The sequence below is a fragment of the Mastigoproctus giganteus genome, chromosome 8 (assembly GCF_048544385.1).
Source record: "Mastigoproctus giganteus isolate SK-2022 chromosome 8, ASM4854438v1, whole genome shotgun sequence".
Classification (NCBI taxonomy): domain Eukaryota; kingdom Metazoa; phylum Arthropoda; class Arachnida; order Uropygi; family Thelyphonidae; genus Mastigoproctus; species Mastigoproctus giganteus.
The window spans coordinates 174,787,542-174,813,711 of record NC_143582.1 but is presented as its reverse complement, the minus strand read 5'-3'; the positions used below and the strand labels follow the sequence as shown (position 1 = coordinate 174,813,711).

Here is a 26,170-nt window from a genome sequence, read left to right as displayed (position 1 = left end):
TACTGCATACAGTTCTAGAGGCTTCATTTTTAGGAAGGATGTAGAGCTGCTGGAATGGGTACAGAGAAGGATAACAAGATTGGTGAGGGAGAACAAATTGGTGCTCTTACCAAGAAAGGCTTCAGCTGTACAAATTGCAGCATCTGGAGACTAGGCACATGTCAGGTGATCTGTTTGGGGTGTTTAAGGCTTTAAATGACTTGAGCAAACTCACTGCTGATGGGATCCTTCCTCTTGCTCAGACTATGCGTATGAGGGGATATAAATTCACATTGAGGACAGATGATTTCAGAATAGATGTGCAGTAGTTTGCCTTCAGTCAATGGGTGGTTGATTGCTGGAACAAGCTTCCATCCATTGTTGTGGAAGTGAATATTGGAGGGAATGGATATTTGAAATGGGATTTTTTTTTGTGTGTTAATGTTGTATAAGTTTGCTTTCTTCCATCATTTGCCAATACTAATACTGAAACACAACCTTTATTTAGGCAATTTGCTTATGTCATTTAATTGTTCCTTATCTTTTTCAGCAGACTGCTTTTCTAATGGCAACTAACTGGCCATTTTGACATGATTCTCCAATCAATTGCCATATTTTCCAGACAACAAGATGTGCTTTTACAACCCTAGAAAATGTCTAAAATTTCTGTGTCTTTTGGTCTGAAGGTGTACTTGGTGCATGCCTTGGTATCTCTTTCTTTGGCTGTGACTAATTTAGTCAAAACTTCAAGCGGCCTTCTAAAAAAGCTAGCTGTTTTTTTTGTGTTACCATCAGTTTAGTAAGGAAGAGGGTACTACTTAAGTAGTCCCCTGATGAAATACCTGATCTATGTATCAATTTATTTTCATTATAATTCTCATTTTTATTTTCATTTATTACTATTTTTTAATATGCATTAATTACCACTTCCTTTCTAGCTTTTGTAAATATGTTTTGGCTTATTAATTCAGCCATTATTTCCACTTAATTCCACTTAATTTATTAGGTTCTTAACATTCTTTTCTTCTCATATCTTCTTCCATTAGGCCTGGCACGTTGTTGTTAATAACTTTCCCATCTTACTATGTCCTTTATCAATTATTTCTATTTCTTATATATATATATATATATATATTTTTTTTTTTTTTTTTGATAACATATTAAAGATATCATTCTGTTCTTATATAGTATCAAAATAACGAATACCATTTTTAAGTTTACTATATAAAACTATTTCCTGCCTTTTTTCCCCAAATTTGACTAGTGACCAGCATACTACAGCACACCTGCAGTCACAAATGCAATGTTAAGGCAATGAACACAGTTCACCAACAACACAACCACTCGTGGGTTAGTTTACACCAGTTATCTGTGGAACAGCATTCCATAGCACTGCACTGATTTCCACTTGCAAAAAACTCTGATTAATAAAAATACTTTTTCTTAAATGTATTTTACTGTTATTACCCTTTCTTGTTTCTACATAAAAATGCAAGATACTGCTTGAATTCAATGGTTTAAGGATGACTACTTAGAAAATCCTAAGCATGACAACAGCAACTTTTAGAGATAAACATTGTATCATCTTATCAAATATTTTTTTTTTTTTTTTTTTTCAACTGGCATATATTCATACATTTGAATTTAGTTTTCTTTAAAATTCACCAAAAAAAAAAAAAATTCTTTCATATCAAATTCTATAGTTAAAAAACAAATCCTTTAACTATGATGCAACATATACATGCAATTACTATGTACTAGCAACCCCAATCTGCTGCATATGTAATCAGAATAAGTTCAAAGAATAAAATTGCATATCAAAGCAACTACTCTCTTCCCAGTTGATAAGACACACCCACATTTAAAAGGTAAATTTTGGCAAAAAAAATTATTTTATTGCATATATGTGGAACAAAAATTCACAAGTACTTGCTAAACAAAATTTTAGTGTAAAATGAAGCTTTTACCCATTGCACAGCACCGGTAATGTGTCATCACTATCATCACACTCATCATTACTGGTGTTATAGTCCAAACTTTCACTTTCTTAAAAGAGCATGTCATCTTCAGGTCCATCAAGGATATTGCCAATTCTACATTTCTTAAAGAAGTGGCAACTATCTCATGTTTTACTAATTCCCACTAATTTTTCACCCATTTGCCCACCTGTGAAATAGTTGAGTGCTTCATTCATCCTACTGGTTCAAATTATGATTTTGTACACCCCATACATGAATACTTAATTATCTGATAATTGAGATGCATGAAGACTGCAGTTGGCTAAAGTCTCCTGGAATTGCAGCTGACTCTGTGTTTAATTCAGCAATCATCCTTTCTGTTTTACCTGTTACATAAGATTGAAAATGGTCACACAACAGTTTGAGGAAATAATGCAATGCTCCATTATATTTCTCTCTTATGCTTGTCAAGAGGAGACTTTTGTTCTTACTGTGGCAGAGCTGCAGCACTTTACATGCTAATGAATTAAGAATTATCTGTCACTTAGAGGTCAAAAGTGTCCACAAGAGACTCAAAACAGAAAACAATGCAGCATTTAATTATTTTCTCAAACTATTTCAATACTTGTACTACCCTGATGACTGTTTCTATACAAACCCATGCTGATGGAGGCAGCATTAAAGAATAATATTATTGAATAATAAATGTTAGAAAAAAAAAAAAAAAAAATTATTGAAACCTCCAGAAACATGAGTGAGGTAGCCCCAAATAAAATAAGAATGGAAATAAAAATGGAAATAAAAAGGTAACTTAGAAAGTGAAAAGACATATGCATCATTCAGAATAGAAGTCATGTGATGTGATCACTTTCAAAGTTGTGGGAATACCACCATTTAAATATACAACTATACATCTGTACAAATTATCATGTTAACCCTAATCAAAATGAGACATAGTGAAACCGAATTTATGTTTAATGAAGTTAGAAAGATTTTTAATAATACAATTTATAAAATTAATTGGAATATCATTTAAACATAATTTTGTATACAGGCCGTTTAAAGCTTTGATAAAAAGTGTTTGATTGCTGCTAAGATATGCAAGCCATAAAATTTGTGTATGAATGATATTTTTATGAACTCTAATGGAAATATTAGAATTCCAATTTGTTAAATAAATAATGTTGAAATTAAATTGACTTCTTTTATCAAATACTTCCAAGGTATTGTGAAGAGGTGAATTATTTAAAGTAATATTTAAATCGAGAAAGTTTGCGTCTTGGTTACCATTATTTTCTTTGTTTAAGGTAAGTTCAGTAGGATATATCAATTTTGCAATATTTTCAAAATGATTATTTAAAATCAAGATATCATCAACATATCTAAATGCAAAGAAATTAAGGTTTGGATTATTATGAGTATAAAGATCTTCATAGTAGTGAAGAAATAAGTTAGAAACTATACTGGAAATTTGTGAGCCCATGGGAACTCCTATAGATTGTCTATAGGTATTAATGCCATCGTAAATATAGTTGTTCAGAATACATAGGTTGATATAATTATTCCAGACAATCTCATCCACGGGTAGAATGTGCTTGTATTTAAGATATAATTGACTAAGTACAGAGATAATTAAATGATGTGGCAAGGAAATAAATAAGTTAGTAAAGTCATAAGTTTCGATACTAAAGATTTTGGCATTAGAATTAAAGATTTTAATGATGTTGTGGTAATTATTAATGATCCAGATGGATGGAATATTAATGAAGATGGTAGTTAGTAGTTTAAAAAATTGTTTACCTGGAAGATAACAGCCGCTTTTTTTGGCACTAGTGATGAATCTAAAGCCAACGGGATCTTTATGGAACTTGGCAATTATATATAGGAATGGTAATGTAGAATTGTGAATTTTGGTATGTAGTTTTTTATGCAAAGCTATTAAGTTTTTTGATGGTCATATTAATGCCAAGATTACAGCTTAAAAATGTGGTACTGCTTGTCGACTTCCTTTTTGAGAGTAGTATAGTAAAACTGCTTACAAAAGATTGCGAAGTTGTTAGAAGCTTTATCTACAGGGGTGATGATAAATTTTCCTTGTAGATCTGAGATGGCATTTTTGAGATTAGAGTGCTTAATATGTGAATTATTATAAAGGTTGTAACATTTTGAAACTGATTTTATAATATCTTGATATATCACATTTATCCAGTTATAGAATGCCTCATGGGGTATCGTATACTTTTGAGCTAACTTGTTGCAGAAATTTAAGATATTAAGATATAAGTCCCTATATATATTATTTAGATAGGCTTTATAGATAGGTCTGAATTTGAATCCTTTTTTCATGGCCAATTTGAGGGGGATGTTGTTGACAATATCCAAATTGCCAGTGATAATGTGTCCATGGTGCTGGTCTTTGAAAGGAGCATATATGGACATATATAGAGTCATTACAGTGACATGGAAGATCCGAAAGTTTCAAATTGCCTAAATTGGTGCTAAAGTTTTATAGTTGCAAATTTTGAGTCCGATAGGAGACTCATAATTGAAACGGTGATGGATGTTAAACTTGAAATTATTATAAAATGGGAGGAGATTGTTACGATAATTTAGCAAATGATGCCAAGGAATTTTGTCAAACCATTTATGTGTAAATTTAATAATGCAGTATTCATTACTATATGTAGTAATGGAGCCTAGTCTAAAAAGAGAGATATCTGAAATGATATAATATCATTTCAGATATCTCTGAAAGTTGGATATTTAAGTTGGATATTTTTGAATTTAAAATTATTAATATACAAAGTTAAGGCTTTTAGTATAGAGTTTTTGATGTTAAAAAGAGAAATTTTATGTACATCGAGATTGGTATTATCCCATGAGCAAATAAAATCATTGAAATTATGCCAAATATGTCTAAAAAGTTTGTTTGACCTATTCCCACGTTTGTGTCTGCATTTATTGTTGAAAAAATGACTAAGATGGAATAGATTGTAAATGCAGTGGCTGGTGTTTAAACAACCATTACTGAATAAAATTTTGTTAAAAAATTTATTGTTTAAACCATATGGATAAGCACACATGAATAAATTTTCATAGTAATCCTGAAGGACGTTATCATTAATGATAGCGATAATTTTGATTTTAACGTTTTTAAAACCATGATGGTGGAAGTGGAAGACTTCAATTTCAGTATCAATATTGTTGCCAAATCAAATCATATTCAGTATCAATATTGTTGCTTTTGGATCTGTGTCCGTTGATTCTAATATTAAGAGAATTTGAAGTTTGGCCGACATATTTAATATTACATATATTACAAGTGAGTAAATATATAACATTATTGGTTTTACAAAACGGAGTGGAAATAGAATTAGAGTTGGAAATGGCATTATCCATCATGGGACAAGTAAGACACCGTTTGTCTGAACATTGTCTAAAAGATAGTTTGGTTTAGAATATGTGTAGTATGTATGGGTATAGAATCAAAGTGGTTAGGGCCAAACGTATGATTCTCCTGTTTAGTATTTAACACAGTATCCTCAGGAGTGGGATACAGTGCAACACGTTTTCTAGCTGAACTAGAGGCAACACAGTGCTGACTTGCCGAATATTTTAGTGTAACTTTATGCATAAAAAGATGATAAATTAAATAGGGCAAGTTGTGTTAGCGACAAAATTATTTCTGTTATTCCTATTATTCGAAATAGAAATAGAAATATTATTTCTATTTCTTATTTTATAGTTGTATCCTGTTCTGTAGCCATGCGCGTCCAGGTACATCTATTTTCTTTTCTTTTTCTTTTTTTTTTTTTTCCTGTTTTCCTTTTTTTACCTGTTTTATATATTATATATACAGTGGATTCCGGTTATTTGGGCCACCGGTTAATCGGGGCAGCCGTTTATTTGGGGCAAATCTTAAAAAACAAAAACCAATCGAGAAAATAGCCAGGGTTTACTTCGCTTAATTGGGACAAAATGCCGTTTAATCGGGGCAGGAGACCTCAGCTCTGGAGATTACCCTACGATTGTCTCCGACCGTACCACGTAATTCGGTCGGATTTCTGGAGGTCACAACCATAAATCAATAAAAACAATTAGCAGTCACCTGTTTATCGGGCTTTTCTGTTAGTGCAATCTATCATAAACGGACAGTAAACTCGATCTTACTGAATTTGCGGTAATACCGACAGCTGGAATTCTGTGGGTTATTATGGTAAAATGTGTTTACACTTACATGGAATCTTCAATCATATAAAAAAAATAATTTTCAGAATCTTTTCTTCGTTCCTATTTTTAAAGCTTCGTAATTTGTTACTCCGTTCTCACTTGCGCGTGTTGTGTTACTTGCAATTTGTGTGTGCTGTGTTCTTGGTTATTGATTGTTTATCTTTTTACAGTTTTAAATTTTAACCCTCTTTGTTATTGATTGCTTATCTTTTTACAGTTTTAAATTTTAACCCCCACCCACAAATGTCAGTGAACAGAAATGTCAACTAGTTAGTATGTACATATTACAGTACGTATTAATTATTCCGATTAGCACGTATATTCTTCCGATTTTCACGTATCATTTAATTTTTTTAATTAGTAAGGTAATAAAGAGTAAATTTATGCTTAATATATTTTTACTTTTATAGCCTGTGGATAATATTCCTCCTATTTTCGCTAATTAGAATCGCTGTTTAATAGAATTAAAATTCAATTCACAAACGTGATCACAATGACCGGCGCTTACTACACATCGTATAATGAACGGTACTTTACTGTGCTGAGTTCGTCGTAACGTGATTTGATTGTACAGTGAACTAATTGTAAAGGGGGGGGGATAAGTTGTATTTTTAACCATTTACGTGAAACTTCGGATAATTGGGGCAGCCGCTTAATTGGGCCAAAATGCACTAGTCCCGATGTGTCCCAAATCGACTGTATTACACACACACACACACACACACACACACACACACACACACACACACACACACACACACACACACACACACACACACACACGAGTTGTGGCAATAAAGAGTGGTGCACTAAGAACGCAAAGTAACAAGCTCAAAAATGGTTTTATTTTTATTCAAAGTAATCACGACTTGATTGAATTCCCTTATTGCATTGTTCTGAAAGAAGTCAGCAAAGACTTCTAAAGAGATGATGGTCAATTTGGCAATGTTTTTCTTTATGTCCCCAACATACTGAAATCTCTTTCCTTTCAGGGAAGTTTTCACCTTGGGAAAGAGGAAGAAGTCTGCTGGTGCTAGATCGGGAGAGTATGGTGGATGGTTGACCTGTACTGTGCCATGTTTCATCAGAAATATCTTCACAAGTGTGGAATGTGTGGGATATTGTTGTGCAATAAAAACCAGCTGCATTCTCAGAAATTGCTGCTCACTCGGGAAATGTGCTTCAGGTCTTTGAGGCACCTGTACTTATAACGATTCTCTCCTGTTCAGGTATTTGGGGCATTTTGAGGTTGTGATGGACATCATAGCAGGATCCAGTCTTCCTTACATTTTGAGTGTACAGCTCTAAAATGGTGTTTTCAGGCCAGCTGCTATGTAGTCCGCCGGACTGAACATATTGGTAACTCACTAGGAGGCTTCCAGATCAGCTAGTGTATAATCCCGCAGCCTCTACTCTGCCAGGTAAACTGGAGGAGTTCAAATAGTGTATATGCAGGGGACATTGTTGAGCTGGCTGAAAGCATGCTTTACACATCTATCCTGCAACCATCCTTCCTCAATTTGAATTTATGCCCCCTCATATGCGTAGTCTCAGCAAGTAGAAGGATGCCATTAACATTCAGTTAGGTGTCAAGCAGTGGGTATATTCCAGCCATGTGTACGTTATATCCAAAAATTTCATTACTTCGTACAACATGTCCTCCCCATCATTTCTTATTATTGAATGCATCATGAGTAGTCAAACTAATAGAACACACTTCTCTGTGAAAAGATCTATACCTCCTAAACACTTCCTGATTTATTTCACAAATATACGTGGCCTCAGTTCCAATATCATGATGTCCATTTATTTTAGTCTTCCAAACTCTACATACTTTTCCTGAGAGAATTCCAGTTATCAGTTGATTCAAGCACTGTTCATCGCAGTTATCCTAATTACGATTCCTTTTGCTTCAAAGGTGATACTTGTGCACATGATCGCGTTGATAATCCCTGTCAGAGAGAGTAATTTGAAATGCACTCTTTTTGATCTTCTCTGGCTTGACATCTTTCTTTCTTTTTTTTTTTTTTATGTGAACCCCAAACCCGAGAGGTATTAGAACCTATAGTACTTAGTACCGTGCTTGGGTTGGAGGTTGAGAAGACGAAAGAAGATATTTGTTGACATTGGACTTGAACTTCTGTAGATTGTAATTTTCAGGAAATACGTATGAAGGAAGGTTGTTCCAGAAAACGGCAGTTGAATGAATAAATGAGGAAGATGAAATGTTGGTTCTGTGAGTTTGAAGTTGGACAGTAAATGGATGTTGGCTGGTGGCGGCACGTGTTCGGACTGTTTTGAAAGAGAGCGGGAATTATAGAAGCCAATTCAGAAGAACAGTGCCCATGGAAGTATCTGTAGAAGAGGCATGCAGCAGAAACAGTACATCTATGAGAAAGCGAGTGGAGAGACTCTGTTAGAGATGAATCATTAATTAACCTAACTGCCCTCTTCTGAATGGAATCAAGAAGCCTAAGAGAGGTTTTAGGGGCACCACCCCAGATGTGGGAACAATATTCCATGGCAGGGCGGATTTGCAATTTATACAGAGTGAGCAGGAGGAGGAGGAGCCACCAATAAAATTTTGCACAAATGTGTTTCAGAGGTGTGCAGTGCTGCCTCCGTAGCCAGGTGGGAAGGAGCAGCAGTGCGTAGCACACGCTTCTTGATTAGACCGGGGTTCGAGCCCGTCACCACCAAATACGGAGCATGCGGAAAGGTCAGGGAATGACCACCGCACCGGAGCAATATGGCCTTAGTTGCTAATGCTCCTAAAAAAAAAAAAAAAAAAGAGGTGTGCAGCATTTTCATCCACCAATATTCAGTTTGATATCTGGGTGCCTGCATCCTATCTTAAATTTTGTGTGTATGAATGAGAGAGCTACCTTTAGTAGTAATATTAGGTGTGTGTGGCCGACCGGGCTAGCCGGGTGGGTAAAGTGCCTTCCTGGCAACCCCAAGGTTGCGGGTTCGATTCCCGCCTCGGGCTTGGATCAAAGTACTGCAAAAACCTTGGGAGGTGCATTATGGCCACAGAAGCCTATGCGGCAACAACTACCAAAAAAAAAAAAAAAGGTGTGTGTTGGGAGAATGAATAAAAAAAAATGAATTTTTGAAAGAACACAATTTTTGCTTACTATTTACTAATTTCTGTTTACTGTTTGGACAAAACAGCAGCATAAAGTGAGTACCATGCAAATTTCTCATTGTCAGCATAGTTGGCTGAGAGTTGCCAACTTGGTTACTGCCCTATTTTAATTCACAGAAACTGTAAGTCATGATTAGAAGCAACCAGTTAGAATCCTACACCAAATAATTTGATTTTGAACAAACTGTCAAGTGATGCTATGTAGTGAGTTTTATATCAGCAACTGCCTTTGCTTTGGGAATTAAAAATTCCATTGCAGTGTTTTTCACTTAATGAAAAAGTCTTAACTCAACAAAGCAGTTTGATTGTTTGCATTTTATAGTTACAATATAGGAAAATATTAAGTTACAGTTTACTAATAAGAAAAATTAGCATTAGTAGTGGCATATGATACAAGAAATCAGCAAAAAAAAGCCACATGTGTACCCATATGCACGAAAGATGTTTTATGTGAAAACATCTTTGATGAAAATCAGAACTTGTTTAAAATCAAAAATCTAGAACCGAAGTCATCAATGATGTAATGTTTTCTGCTCATGCCCGCTACTTACTTTACTGAATCAATGTTAGTGACATTAGCATCATACTTCAGTCCAAAATGTTTAGCATAAATGATGTAATGTTTTATGCACACGCCTGCTACTTACTCTACTGGATCAAGGTTTGGAAGAGGTTAACGAAATTCAAGCCAATATCCTAATTACCCATTTGATTGTAGCCATTTGAATGGCATGATTGCGACAACACAAGTATTTATGTTGTTGCAATCAGCATTTTCGTTACATTGCATCGTTAGGTGCCACTATAGATGTTTTCATATCATTAATTTTCTGCGCAGTGAAAGGGACTGAATGCCACACTGCTATAGCTTTTGTTCAATGATGCCGAAGTCAAATGCAGAGCATTGTTGAGAGTATTGAGCAAGCCGACCTAAGAAAATAAAGATGTAGGATCTGTGGTTCGAAAATGGCACAAAGAAATCAAATGCTAAATATGCACTGCATTTCTTGATGTTATCCTTGTGTATAATAGCTGCAGAGGATCACTTAAGAACAACACCATTCTCCAGCGCTGAGCTGAATGGCTTTTTTACCCAGAAATTCCATCGCATTTATGAAGCTGGATTTAGTGACAGAGAGGCTTAGTTCTCTTTGCTTACCATTCATGCAAATAAGGTGCCTGTGACATATGTCACAGGCACCTTATTTTTCACCTTATCTGTGACATATACATATGGGCAATATGGCATTTTGGACCAAGTGATCAATGTGCCTGTTTCAGTTACTGCTTGCCAAGGGAGATTGACTGAAAGAGTCACATTGATCACTTGGCCCAGAAATGTTGTATTGTCCAAATGTATGTCTCAGGTGCCTTATTTGTGCATATAAAATGCAAAAAAATACACCAGTCCAGCTAATTTATCATTTTAGTAAGAAAGCAGATAGTTAAAGCATGGCTTCAAGATATGGTCACACCCCTCTCTATCGATTGTATCAAATCACGATAGATCAGTCATTCTTTGATGACAGTCATATGGAAATTAATTTGGCTAAAGATGACATAAACAAATCTGTTCTGATCAAGGAAAGTTTCATTGCCTAACAGCAAACGTTGTTGTGGAGCAACGATAAATATCTTAGAATTGCCCCAGGAGAAACTAACGTACCACAGAGCTTACTGTTTGACAAGCACACAGAGGAACCGTCCTTTCCCATAATTTATTTTGGGCAATTATTATTATTAATATTTTATTTCCAAAGGAATGTCCCTTTACAGCTCTGCAGCTAGATAACATGGATTACATGTTTATATATACAGTTTATATGTGGAGTAGTCAGGCAGGTTAATACAATATACGGCCTTAACCAGCCTCTGGTTTATATACATAAATACATCAATGCGTGCAATGTAGCTCCACAGATGTGCTCTTATCTAGAGCTTAACGAGGGCATACGTATCTGCGAGAGTGATTTTGTAGATTTTGTCGTAGCACCAAACACTGGGGAACTCCACTAATAACATTTGTCCATGAAGAGCAGTTTCCATTGATTACCACTCTCTGTTTCTGGAAGTCTACGGATAACATGTTAAATATTTCAATAGAGTTAAATGGAAATATATAGTCCAGGAAGGTCAAGTTACACAACTTAGATCTGTATGGGAGTGCATTGGTAATGCTTCTTTTCTGACCTGACAGTCTGGCAATGATCTCGCAGATATCAGTTTTCCAGACAGGAGCTGAGCGAAGATAACGAGGTTCATCTGCAAACTTGGACAGTAATCCTGATATACCTTCATCGATGTCATTGATGAATACACAAAACAACAATGGGCCCAGCACCAAACCCTGTGGAACTCCACGAAGAGCAGTGTCCAGGGAGGTCAAGTTACACAACTTAGATCTGTATGGGAGTGCATTGGTAAAGCTTCTTTTCTGACCTGATAGTCTGGCAATGATCTCCCAGATATCAGGCAAGTTTAGTTTTCCAGACAGGAGCTGAGTGAAGATAACGAGGTTTCTAGAGATGGTGTGATACCTTCACACCATCTCTAGAAACCTCTTCACACCATCCACCTTCGTGGATGCAAATTTAGATTGGAGAACATGACAGATTTTGAAATAGTAGGTGGCAGACCTGTAACCTTCTTCAGCCATTTTAAAATCTAGTATTCAAGGGATAAGAACCTGGTTTGATATGATAGGAGTGCAGAGGACCGTATAGTAGAGGAATATAAGGGAATAGGGATTATGCAATGAAGAATATAGTTGTTGATAAGATGCAGATTATGAAAGTTGGAGATCTATTGTTTCACAGCCCATATAGCTGATTGATTTTTTTTAACTGGTGAGTTCCCAATTATGATATTGACATCATTGATATTTCTCTTCTTGGTGATAGTAAGTTGAGCAGTTTTCTCTTTGTTTACAGAGATCCCAATCTCATGAAGGTAATTTTCAAGTTTTCGTAGGTGCATCGATTGGAAGTCACAGTGCTGGAGAGTCTGGGAGAATTTAGTGACAATAAAAAACTTTAAATCATTGGCAGATGAGGTAAAGTTAGTATGATTTGTGAGGAAGGGTTCTAAAAATTCGGTGAAGAGGAAGGCAGAGAGAACACCCCCTTGGGGGAGCCCTCGAGGGAAGACAATTTGGTTCTGGTTATTCTGGTTTCTTATCCTTAGGGTCCTGGACTGTGGGACCTTCTTGAGAAGATCTAATAGGTGGCTAGACATTAGCATTAGCAGAGGCATACGATGCAAGAAAGCAAGCTTATGCAGCATCAGCCAAAAAAACCCCCTCCCATTTCATCCCTCCATTCATTCCAAATACCTGTCTAGCTCAGCCTTAAATTTATTTAGGCTATCACTTCCACAGCAAAAGATGGAAGTTTGTTCCCCCAATCAACCACCTGCCGGCTACAGGCAAATTTCCGCACATCTATTCTACAACTCTCTTTTCTCAATTTGAATCTATGTCCCCTCAGGTTCTTAATCTGAGCAAGAGGAAGAATCCCATCAGCATTCAGCTTGCTCAACCCATTCAAGGCCTTATACACCTCAATCAGATCACCTCGCAGGTGCCTACTCTCCAGCCTCTGCAATTTGCAGAACTTAAGCCTTTCTTGGTAAGAGCACCCTTTTATTCCCCTCACCAATCTTGTTGCCCTTCTCTGTACTCGCTCAAGCAACTCTACATCCGTCCTAAAATGAGGCCTCCAGGCCTGTACGCAGTAGTCAAAGCATGGCCTGACCATTGCCTTATACAAAGGGATAATCACCTCCTTTTTCCTACTAGCAAAATCCCTGTATATCATTGACAATACTCCATGACCTGCCCTGGCAGCCCATCTGCACTGCACAATTACCCCAGGTCTTTTCCACTTCCATGAGTGTAGTACCACAGTGTTGGTATGTTTCTCTTGGGTTATTGCCACCCATATGCAGTACTTTGCATTTGTCAATGTTAAACTTCAGTTGCCACTTCTCAGCCCATTCGCCCAACTTGTCTAGATCCAGTTGGAGTAACATACTGTCTTTACTGTTGTTAATAACTCTGCTAACCTTTGTATCATCTGCAAACTTGGACGTTAATCCTGATATACCTTCATCAATATCATTGATGAATACTCAAAACAACAATGGGCCCAGCACCAAACACTGGGGAACTCCACTAATAGCACTTGTGCACAAAGAGCAGTGTCCATTGATTACCACTTTCTGTCTGTCGTCTCCCACTCAACCATCCCTTTATCCATTGTAGCAATTTACCCATAATGCCATACCTCTCCAATTTGTCCAGTAGTCTTCCATGTGCAATAGTATCAAAAATCTTCCCGAAATCCAAGTATATGATATCAAAATTATTTTTGTCATTCAGTTCCTTTGTGACCACATCATAGTATCCAAAGCCCCTCTGTAGCCAGGTGGGCAGGAGCAGCAGTGCGTAGCATGTGCTTCTTGATTAGACCGGGGTTTGAGCCCGTGAGCCACCAAATACGGAGGATGTGGATAGGTCAGGGAATGACCACCGCATGTCCCCGGAGCAATATGGCCATAGTTGCTAATGCTCCTAAAGACACAGCAAACACATGCTTTGTCTTAACTATTACTGTAGTCTTGTCTAGATGATCCTGCAATGCTTCTTTAACCAGTGACTCAATTATTTTCCCCGGAACGCAGGTTAAAAACTAACATGTCTGTAGTTACTTTTGTTACCTTTTGAACCACCTTTGTGAATTGGTGATACATTTGCACACCTCCAGTCCATGGGGACCTCCCCTGAGTTTAAGGAAGCTCTTATAATTATGGTTAAGGGTTTGCTTTCTTCCTTTGCTGTCTCCTTTAATATAACTGGATAGATCGCGTCCACCCCAGGTGCCTTCCTTATGTTTAATTTCAACAATTTCTCCTCCACTTTGCTCTCAGTTATTACAATATCAGTTAGCTCCCTGCTAGAGTTTGATAAACTTATGGCATTCCCCTCATTGTATAACTCCTCATCTGGGAATGTAGATGCAAAATACTCATTCAGTTTATCAGTTACCTGAGTATAACACTTTCCTTCTGGAATTTACATAAGTGAAGATCTATTTGGTGTTTTTCTTTGCATCCTTTACCAAAGATTCCTTGAACAGTATTTCTTAGTTGGAATGAAAAGCCTAGTAGCTTCCAAGGTTAAGTCCCTGAAGGCTTCCCATTTAGAATTCAACGTTTGTAAAAAATCAGTTGATCCCACTGTACAGAATTTAAAAACTGTCTAAGACCACTATAGTCACCTTTACAATAGTAAAAGCCCTTCCCTTTAGCCTCGATAGTAGTTACATCTTTAAGTAATTCCCATATCATTACATTGTGATCACTGTCACCCAGTGGTTCCTTTATCTGCAAATTGTTAATGCATGAATAATCACTGCTGAAGATTTTGAAGTAATCGGATAAAATGGCTCATAGTGTAGGGCTGGACAGAAATGATGTTATTTCCATCATTGACACCTTTTATCACCTTGAAATTCACTGTTCTGTCACAATTTCGTGTCACATAATTTCTGTGTCACAAAATCGTCAGTTTTTGTTTGGCAATCAAATAGACAAACCGGAAATTAATTCAAATGACGTCATTGACACCTCTTCATCCCATTGGAATTCACTATTCTGTCATGGTTTTGCTACTCGTCATTTCCATTTGTTTGATCAATGACGTCAATTGATGTCATTTCTGTGTCGCAAAATCATGACAAATTGGTTTTACTTCAGTCCGAAATTTAGTAGGTGCCACCAAAGATGTTTTCACATCAAAAAAAGCCTTCCTATTTCACCTGTCCATTCGCTCCAAAACTTCGTCTAGTTCTTCCTTGAATTTATTTAAGGTATCAACTTCCACAATGACAGAGGGAAGTTTGTTTCACCAATCAACTACCTGCTGGCTAAAGGGAAATGTCTACACAGCTGTTCTACAAGCTTAATTTTAATTTATGCCCCCTCAGGTTTGTAATCTGTGCAAGAGGAAGAATGCCATCAGCATTGAGCCTGCTCAAACCATTCGTGGCCTTATACACCTCAATCAGTTCATCTCACAGGTTCCTAGTCTCCAGATGCTGCATTTGCAGAAGTCAAACCTTTCTTGGGAAGAGGACCTTTTTTCCCCTAAATTAGTTGCAAATTTACAATAGAAAATTTTAGGCAGTGTGGATCCATATATATGCATCTTGGCATCTCCTGTGTGGTCCTCTATCTTACATTATCTTTAGTAGCTATTTTTAAACAGAACCTACAAAATTAATAAATGAATAAAATCAATAAAATACATCACGTGTGCTTGCTGATGCATTCTATGTTCTTTGGTTGCATTAAAGTTATAGTTGAAGCATTCTAAATTGAGAAGTGGTATTTATTGTTCGGCTGAATTAAACTAATTTCCATTTCACATTGTCTGATATAAAAAAGGAATACAGACAAAAATTCCTTATTGTGTGCAGGTAAACATGATAATATAAAGAAAAACTGATATTTGGGTTTTAAATTTCTTATTAATGGAATTAATTTTTCATAAAACAATTTCTGTGTACTATTTAAATTCTCTTTTTTTTATTTTTTTATTTGTTTGTTTAGAAAACTTGGCGGAATCCCACTTGTGTCATTTGGATACTCCAGTTAAAGAAGAGATCATTTTACATTCTACGTGCTGTCCGATATGTCATCAGAACATCTCTCTAGAAGACAGAGATGAGCATATAACTATCTGCCTTAGGAAATTTGAACACTATCCTGATAAAAATAAAAATGACGCTGAAAATGCTAAATTTGTGTGTAGCATATGTCACAAAAATATTTCACACATGAATGTGTTTAGGAGAAATCAACATCTTAACAGGTATTTATAATGATATATATTAGATAACATAAAAGGCATAATCAAAAAGTGTGAGGAATGAATTAATATTTAGAAAACAATGAAGTTTACTAGTTGTTCAGGTGGATCTCCTTTGAGGTAGTCTCTTAGACACAGTATACACAAATTCCATTGCTTTTGCAACTTCTAAGAGTTTTTTGGAATTGCTAATAATTTGTATTTTGTCATGAATAATTTCCTCAGTTGTTGCAAATCTATGATTTTTCAGAGGGTACTTTAAGCTTGGGGCGATCACAGGGAGATAGATCTAGTGAATGTGGCAAATGGGAGAGCACAGTGATAAGTACTTTACAAGAAATTCTTGAATGGTAAATCACTAACTGTGCAGGGACATTGTCATGATGCAAGTGGCAATTCTCCGAAGCCCACTTTCCAGATGATTTTTGTAAACAGCACTACACAATGGCAGTAGAACTGTTTTAGTACTCCTGATGATCTGTTTAATCATGTGGGACAAATTCATAGGGAATGAAGCTCTGTGAGTCAAAAAATATAATAAGCATGATATTCATGTTTGATTGAGATTGAGTTGCTGCTTTTTTTTTTTTTTTTATTTATTATTTTTTTTAATAGTCCCAACGGTATACAGAAAATACACATTGATATTAGACTTGAATTTCTGCTCTCAGCTGCCCACTAGAATGCCAGAGCTTGCACTTGGTCATCACGCAACACAGCGGCAGCCCCCAAGGCAGAATGCGCTGGTCCCAAAGGAACTAGTAGTTGTTGGTGACTCTATTGTCAGGGAAACGGGAAACATGCTTTGTAAAAAGAATAGGTGGAACAGGAACAGGGTATGTCTGCCAGGGGCAAAGGTTGATGACGTTGTAGAGAGGATATCATCTTTTAAGGGCACAAAAGGTGATATAGTTGTACATGTTGGCACTAATGATATTAAGAGTAGGAGACCGGCGGAATTACTTAACAAGTACAGGTCATTGTTGAAAAAAAGCCATGAATTAGGGTTGAATTTGAAAGTGTCTGCAATTCTGCCCAGACACGATAGGAGGGAGTATATGATGAGAGCCCTGTCGATCAGTTCGGCCCTGCAAAGATTGTGCAAGGCTCAAGGGGTAGAATTTTTTTTTTAGCCTGGTCTGTACTTGTTAACAGGAGAGACTGCTTCTACAGAGATGGGATACACTTAAATTATTGTTATTTGTTATTTGGTTTTTTTTAGGAGCATTAGCAACTAAGGCCATATTGCTCCGGGGATGTGCGGTGGTCATTCCCTGACCTTTCCGCATCCTCCGTATTTGGTGGTGACGGGCTCGAACCCCGGTCTAATCAAGAAGCGTGTGCTACACACTGGTGCTCCTTCCCACTTGGCTACGGAGGCGCCATACACTTAAATAGAAAGGGTGCAAGAATGTTTGCTGATGCTATCGAGGCAGTGTCAGGTGGGTCAGAAAACTGCTAGATTGGGGGGGAAACAAGGACTAATAGATTAACAGTAGCCACTGGCAGAGGTGAAAGTGATTCTTGCACTGCTTCTATTGGAGTGAGCAGCAGCCTGGAAAATAAGATGCAGGATATTTCAGAGACTGCTGGGAATCATTGGGGTACAAGTAAACACATGGGTTGTGTTAGGGTAGCTAAGAAAAAGAACAGGTGCGTGTATACTTGCGTATACACCAATGCTAGGAGTTTAGTAAATAAATTTGATGAATTTGAGGTATTGCTCAAAACATCAAAGGCAGATATTGTTGGGATTTCAGAGACGTGGTGTCACACAGATATAAGGAATGCATATCTGTGTGACACTGGAATTTGGGGAGTACAATGTCTACAGAAAGGATAGACAGGATAGGAAGGGAGGAGGGGTTATGCTATTAGTTAAGAAAAACATAAAATCCAAGGAAGTGAAGCCAGTCGACATTGGTGGACAGTGCAGTGTCGAGTCAGTTTGGTGTGACATAAGCATTGGGAGATCAAAATTTGAGAGTAGGAGTATGCTATAGGCCTAATGACTCTGATGAGTATAATAAGAAACTGTACAGGGAAATAGAGTGGGCGAGTTAATCAGAGAGTCTTATAATGGGGGATTTTAATTTCCCAGATATTGACTAGAATTTGGGGGTGGTCACTCACACACTAGCAAGGCTTTTGTGGATTTATTGGATGATTGTTTTCTACATCAGCATGTTCGGGAGGCAACTAGAGGGAGTAATACTCTTGATTTGATTATCAGTAGTGATTCTTCATGCATTAAGAATCTGCAAAAAAAATGAACCACTAGGTGGCAGTGATCACAGTGTGCTGAAGTGGGATTTACTCATAGTTAACTACCATAAGGAGTAAAGGGAAGGGTTATTGCTTTCGTAAAGGCGACTACGATGGACTGAGAGAGTATTTAAATTCTATACTGTGAGACCAACTGATGATGTTACCAACAGCAAATTCAAAATGGGAAGCATTCAAAGAACTTATCTTGGAAGCTACTAGGCTTTACATACTGTCTAAGAAATATTGTTCAAGGTTTAGGCCTAAATGGATGTCAGATGAACTAATGAGACATATGGCAGAGAAGAAAAATGCATGGGATACATACCAATTAACACGTGACACAGAAGCCTATGATAGATACAAGTTGATCTGTAACCAAGTTACAAAGGAGGTTAGGCAGGCGAAGGCAGATTACGAGAAATCTTTGGCAAGGGATGCAAAGAAAAACAGCAAAGAGTTCTTTACTTATGTAAACTCTAGAAGGAAGAGGATGAATCAGATTGGTCCACTTGATATCAATGGGTCAACTGTTGATGATCCTGCTCAGGTAGCTAACAAACTAAATGAATATTTTGCATCGACATTCACACATATGGAGTTATTCAGCGAGAGGAATGCCAGAGGTGTATTCAACTCTGGCAGTAAGCTAGAGAATCTTGTAATAACTGAGAGTAAAGTGGAGGTGAAATTGTTGAAGATAAACACAAGAAAGGCATCTGGGGTGGAGATGGGATCTATCCAGTTATATTAAAGGAGGCAGCAAAGGAAGTGAACAAACCCTTAGCCATAATTATGAGAGCTTCCTTGGACTCAGTGGAGGCACCCATGGACTGGAGATGTGCAAATGTGACCCCAAATCACAAAGGAGGATCAAAGACTGACACAAGTAATTATAGACCTGTTAGTTTAACTTCTGTTCCCGGAAAATTATTGGAGGCACTGGTTAAAGAAGCACTGCAGGATCATCTAGACAAGATTTCAGTTATAGCTCAGACACAGCATGGTTTGGTTAAGGGGAAGTCTTGCCTGACCAATTTGATTGGATACTATGATGCAGTCACAAAAGAACTGGATGCAGGGAATAACTTTGATATTATATACTTGGATCTTAGAAAGGCTTTTGATACTGTTGCACATGGAAGACTGCTGCACAAATTGGAGCAGTGTGGCATTGGAGGCAAATTGCTGCTATGGATAAAGGGGTGGTTGAGGGGGAGAAGACAGAGAGTGGTAATCAATGGACACTGCTCATCAGGGACTAATGTTATTAGTAGAGTCCCTCAGGGTTCAGTGTTGGGTCCATTGTTGTTTTCTGTATTTATAAATGATATTGATGAAGGTATATCAAGATTAATGTCCAAGTTTGCAGACAATACGAAAGTTAGCAGGGTTGTTAAGGACACTAATGACAGTACGCTGCTGCAACAGGATCTAGAAAGGTTGAGCAGATGGGCTGAGAGATGGCAAATGAAGTTTAACATTGACAAATGTAAAGTACTACGTATGGGAAACAGCAACCCCAGAGCAACGTATCAACTCTGTGGTACTACACTGACAGTGGTAGAGAATGAAAGGGACCCGAGGGTGGTTGTGCAAGCAGATATGAAGTTCTCTGAGCAGTGCAGATGGGCTGCAAGAGTAGCTCATGGTGTATTGTCAATGATATATAGGAATTTTTCTAGCAGGGATAAGGAGGTGATTATTCCCTTGTATATGGCAACGGTCAGGCCACACCTAGAGTACTGTATACAGGCCTGGAGGCCTCATTTCAAGAAGGATGTAGAGCTGCTGGAACGAGTACAGAGAAGGGCAACAAGATTAATGAATGGAACAGAGGGGTACTCTTACGAAGAAAGGCTTAAGTTTTGCAAATTACAGTGTCTGGAGACTAGGCACCAGCGAGGTGATCTGATAGAGGTGTATAAAGCCTTGAATGGTTTGAGCATGCTCAATGCTGATGGGATTCTTCCTCTTGCTCAGAATAATCACCTGAGAGGGCCTAAATTCAAATTGAAGAAAGACAGATGTAGGATAGACGTGCGGAAATATGCCATTAGGCAGCGAGTGGTTGGTTGGTTGAACAGACTTCCATCCCTTGTCGTGGAAGTTGATAGCCTAAATAAGTTTAAGGATCAGCTGGACAGGTATTTTGAAGGAACAGAGGGGTGAAGCGGAAGTGGTTATTTTTTATTTTTTTTTTTTTTTGGCTGATGCTGCATAAGTTTGCTTTCTTGCATCAAATGCCTCTATTAATGCTTTCCCAGACCATCATAGTCACCTTTATGAAAGCAAAAACACTTCCCTTTACTCTTGATGGTAGTTACCTCTTTGAGTAAATCCCACATCAGCACACTGTGATCATTGCCACCTAATGGTTCCATTTTCTGCAGATTCTTAATACATGAAAAATCACTACTGATAACCAGATCAAGAGTATTACTTCCTCTGGTTGCCTTTCAAAAATGCCGCTGTAGAAAGCAGTCATTCAATAAATCCACAAAAGCCTTGCTAGTGTGTGAGTTCCAGCCAGTTCTAGAGCATTGGCTGATTACCACTTTGTATCCATATTTGAAGCATTGCTGCCAAGCCAGTCACATATGTAATGTGATCTTGTATCAGCTCTGTCTACATTTTAGTTTTTGAATTTGCAGCCTTATTTAAATTATTTATTGTTTAAATTATTTGAATTGAATTATTGAAGCATTGGATGTTAAGTATTAAAATTATTTTTGAAAATTTAGTTCCACTGGATGGTTTTGGAATTTCTGTTTTGCATATTTTACTCTGATATTTTTAGAATTCTTGGCATATTTATTTAGGTGTGTAGATAAGCTTGAAGCTGAAAATCTAACAAATTGTGAAGATAGTATTCAGTCCTGTGATGTACGAAAACTTCTTGATTGTCCATTCTGCAGAAAACACTTTTCAACCTCTGAGGTAAGTAGTGCAGTGTTTTGCAAATACTGTTCCTATTGTATTTGAATATACGAGTAGCTTAAATTTTTTTCGATGCAAATTCACTCAGAAAGGACACAACAGATTCTGTCTGCTGTGGTCTAAATGTGATTTGGCAAACAGTTTCCCCCTCTTTCCTTTCCTTTTTTTCACGATTCTGTAAGAATATGATTTAAAAAGCAATAGTCATAATCATGGGTGTGGGGGAATCTGTAAGTAAGTAGAGTTACATTTAGGAAACTCTTTGATATGGAAAAGTAGTGCATCCTCATGTGTATTCATCAATTGCAGAAAGTTTTAGTCACATCTAGCTTGATCATACTTTTCTGTACAGAAAGTACATTTTTAGCTCCCTTCCATTTATAACTCTAATTTCTACAGTGAAGCTCTTCAGTGTGATGGAAAAGCAGGTATGCAGGATAGTTGAGTTCATGTTAAATTTGTATTAGCATTAGCATGGGCACATACTAATGCTGTATAAGGCCTTGAATTGATTGAGCACACTGAATCCTGATGGGATCCTTCCACTTGTTCAGATTACAAACCTAAGGGGGGATGAATTCAAATTAAGAAAAGGCAGATGTAGAATAGACATGGGGAAATTTGCCTTTAGCAAGCGGGTGGTTAATTGCTGGAACAAACTTCCATCTGTCGTTGTGGAAGTTGATAGGTTAAATAAATTGAAGGAGGAACTGGACAGGCATTTGGAGGGAATGGTGTGATTTTTTTTTTTTTTTTGGCTGATGCTGCATAAGCTCATACACTTGCTCTCTTGCATCACATGCCACTACTACTACATGATGCAAGAAAGCAAGCTTATATAGCATCAGCCCAAAAAAAAAAAAAAAAAACACACGCACACCCTTCTCATTTTACCCATCCACTTGTGTTATTCGTGTTAAAGTTAGCTGTTGTTAACTTCTCTGTTGTAATTCTGAAAATTGTTCTTATCAAGGTATAAACAATACCATTGAATCAGTTAAACTGAGAGAGGAAGAGAGAATAGTCAAACAAGGCTAAGTTCACTATTACTGCTATTACTGAGTGAAGGATATAAATTTGGAGAATTAACTGAAATTATTAAGTTATGTTCAATATATTTTATTTATTTTCAAATGATAGATATTTCAGAATATTTATCTCATTTGAATTTAATTGATGATAGTACTTTTTTCATTTTTATTTGCAGTTTTTGCTTTTTGTATAATTTTGCTAACATTTGGTGACTGGTAATTTCCAGAAATACATTTTAACATTAGCCCTTGTTTAAAATGGCTTCCCTTATAAGAAAGTGCAAATTCTCAAGCAGTCGTAAGATGAAGTATCCTTGCTTCATTGTCGGGTGGAATGAAAACGAGGTGAAGCATACTATTTGTGAAAGTTATGTTTCATTTTAAGCAAACAAGCCAATCTCGACACCTGGAAAAGCTATATATACAATCTGTTCGGCACCAACAGAAAACCGGCAGAAACGCAACAACAAACACAGGAAGACAATCTCCACATATTAACATCTGAAGTGGAACATGCCATCCGAATAACAAAGCCAGGCAAGGCCTGTGGACCTGATCAGATTCATGTGGAACTGCTGAAACAACTAGACTACAGCAACATTCAACAACTAACGAAATGGTTCAATCAAATCTACAACAACAACGACATTCCATCCGAATGGCTCCAATCCATCTTTGTGGCCCTACCAAAAAAGGCTACCAGCCGGAAATGCGAAGACTTCAGGCTGATCAGTCTAATGAGCCAGGTGCTAAAAGTCTTCCTCAAGGTGATTCAGCAAAGGATAAGATGTAAGTGCGAAAGTGCACTAGGAAACACACAGTTCGGATTCTGCAGGGGACTAGGCACCAGAGAAGCAATTTTCTGTTTACAAATATTGCTACAAAGGTGCTATGAACATCAAAAAGACGTGTATATATGTTTTATTGACTACGAGAGAGCCTTCGATTCAGTAGACCACGACCGCCTAATTGACCGACTGAGAAAACTTGGGCTTGAAATTACAACTCTCTACTGGAATCAAACAGCCCGGCTTCTCTATGACAACGACCTGACAGACCCAGTTCCAATAAAAAAAGGCATCTGGCAAGGCTGTCCATTATCTCCCATTCTTTTTAACGTCTATTCGGAAATGATCTTCGACCAAACACTGGCTGACAAGAACATCGGCATAAAAGTTAACGGACACTACATCAATAACTTAAGATATGCCGATGACACAGCACTAATAGCGGATTCAGAACAAGATTTACAGACCATCTTGAACGAAGTGGACATAGAAAGCCAAGCATGGGGGCTACGAATCAACAAAAAGAAAACAAAGGTGATGAAGGTCATCAGGACTGCAAGCAATATCACGATCAAACTAAACAACGAAAAATTAGAGCAAATACACCGCTTCAAGTATCTCGGAGTACTCATTGATGACCAGCTGAACCATGAGGCCGAAATCAAAAGCAGAATTGAACAAGCCAGGCAGGCATTCACCAAATGGAGAACCCTCCTCACCGACAGAAGCTTGAACATCATGCTCAAATTACGCACATTGAAATGCTACATCTGGCCAATACTGCTCTACGGTGTAGAAACCTAGACTCTAACATCAGCCACTACAAAAAAGCTCCAGGCCTTCGAAATGTGGCTCTACCGAAGAATGCTGAAAATTCCGTGGACAGCCAAGATAACCAACACACAGGTCCTGCAGGACATGCACACGGAACGGGACCTGCTCAAAACCATCATCAGCAGGAAATGCAAATACCTAGGTCACATCGCTAGGAACCAACAAAAATATCACCTACTACCACTCATCCTGGAGGGAAAGATCGAAGGCAAGAAACGCCCAGGCAGACCGAAAATGGCATGGCTAGATAACATCAACACCTGGCTTCACATGACAACAGCACATATTCTACATGCAGCGCTAGACAGAGAACAATATCAAAACGAAGTCGCAAACGCCATTCGGCAGCATTAAAGAAGAAGAAGATGTTTCATTTGCACATAAAGGTTCCACTGATTTGGAGTGGCATGTTTGTGTCCGGCCCCGGGTGCCAAGCGATTGACTGAGCGATTTCTCTTTGTGCTTTCACTGCGACTTTTCCATAGGTGAATTCTGCGTTCTCTTTTACGTTCCTCTCGTTGAGAAATACTTTTATTTTGTAGCTCTTTTATCAAAAGTACTGGTAGAGAGCAAGGAAGGAAAGTAACCTTTCTTTATTTTTCATATTTAATAGACTAACTCCTACTAATTTCGCTTGGTCACTCCAGGCACTGCTCCTGCCTCCCCGTGGCGGGGCCGGTAACCTTGGCAGAAAAGTTCATCTGCCAGGGGCTAAAAGGAGCCAAAATGGAACAAAATATGTTTCCTTCTTTACAACCGACAAGCAGTCGGCTAGACACAGAACAGGAACATGACTCCTCACAAGCAAAGAGGTTAAAAACCATTTCCTCTGCGACCGAGTTTCCTGCATTTTTAATAATGCATTCATTATCAGAACAGCCTCTTAGTAAGCTATCCCCCTTTCTAATCCAAAAACACTTGGAAAGTATTGCAGGGTCTCCCAAGACGGTTAAGAGATTGCAATCGGGGGACTTACTAATTGAAACTGTCAACTGCAGGCATTCTGAAAAACTCTTGAAAATGACAAACTTTGCTAAAATTCCAGTAAAGGTAACTCCTCATGCAACCCTAAATACATCTAAGGGTGTTATATCTAGTTGGGACCTTTTGAATGTGACAGAAGAAGAAATTAAAGAAGAGCTAAATGAGCAAAATGTAATTGCTGTCAAAAGAATTATGACTAAAAGGGACAATATACTCACACCCACCAGAAATATCATTCTTACCTTTAGCAGTCCAAATCTACCCTCATCAGTAAAAGCAGGATATCTAAATTGTCGTATTCGTCCTTACATTCCTAATCCGTTGAGATGCTATAAATGCCAGAAGTATGGCCATTCTCAGACGGCATGCAGAGGGAACCCAGCCTGTCCCAACTGTGGATCTTCTGATCACAATCAAAATGACTGTTCAGCAAAAGAAATGACTTGTCCTAATTGCAAGGGTAACCATCCTGCTTACTCTAAAACATGTGAGAAGTGGAAAATGGAGAAAAAAATTGTAAAATATAAAGTCGAAAACAAAGTTACTTATCAGGAAGCAAGAAAATTAATTGCACCCAGTATATCTAACCATAGCTATGCCAGTATTGCAAAAAAATATCAAACAATAGCCACGCAAACTGATGTTACTGTTCCATCCAACATATCAATCTCTGACTGGGCTCGAGCTGTTCTTTCTCAGCAGCAGTCCAATATCCAGAAGCACTCAGACCAAGCAAGTAATACGCCTCTTACGATCCCAGCAAAATCTCCTCATTCACCAGTGATTGCTACTACTCCAAATATTCCCAGTTCAACTTCAAAACAGAGTATTCAGGAAACATCGATGGATCAAGAGTACTCATCTAAACAGGAAGATCCGATTCTTGAAATATTTGCAGAAGAAGAAGAAGAAGATATGGACACAGGTCGACCCACCTTTCCAAAAAGAAATAAACCAAAGCCAGAACGCCACAAGACAGCCACGTCAGGAACAGCTTCTTCTAAACCCAAATAATGCCTTATATTTTACAGTGGAATTGTAGAGGCTTTAGAGGCAACATTGATGACATTCAGTACTTAATTAGACGCTACTCTCCAGTGGGTTTCTGTCTCCAGGAAACCTATTTAACTGCTAAAATTTCTGTT

The 26,170-nt window shown here is 37.6% G+C and overlaps 1 protein-coding gene across 1 annotated transcript in view; it reads left to right on the top strand.

Annotated features, from left to right (window-relative positions):
• Positions 1–15,944: 15,944 nt before the first annotated feature.
• LOC150082021 (uncharacterized) overlaps positions 15,945–26,170 on the top strand; it is a 320,259-nt gene continuing 310,033 nt past the window's right edge. Inside the window, exons 1-2 of the mRNA XM_090380398.1 lie at positions 15,945–16,186; positions 21,271–21,388. Of these exons, the coding sequence (XP_090236524.1) occupies positions 16,152–16,186; positions 21,271–21,388 (153 nt within the window). The 5' untranslated portion in view covers positions 15,945–16,151. The remainder of the gene's footprint in view (positions 16,187–21,270; positions 21,389–26,170) is intronic.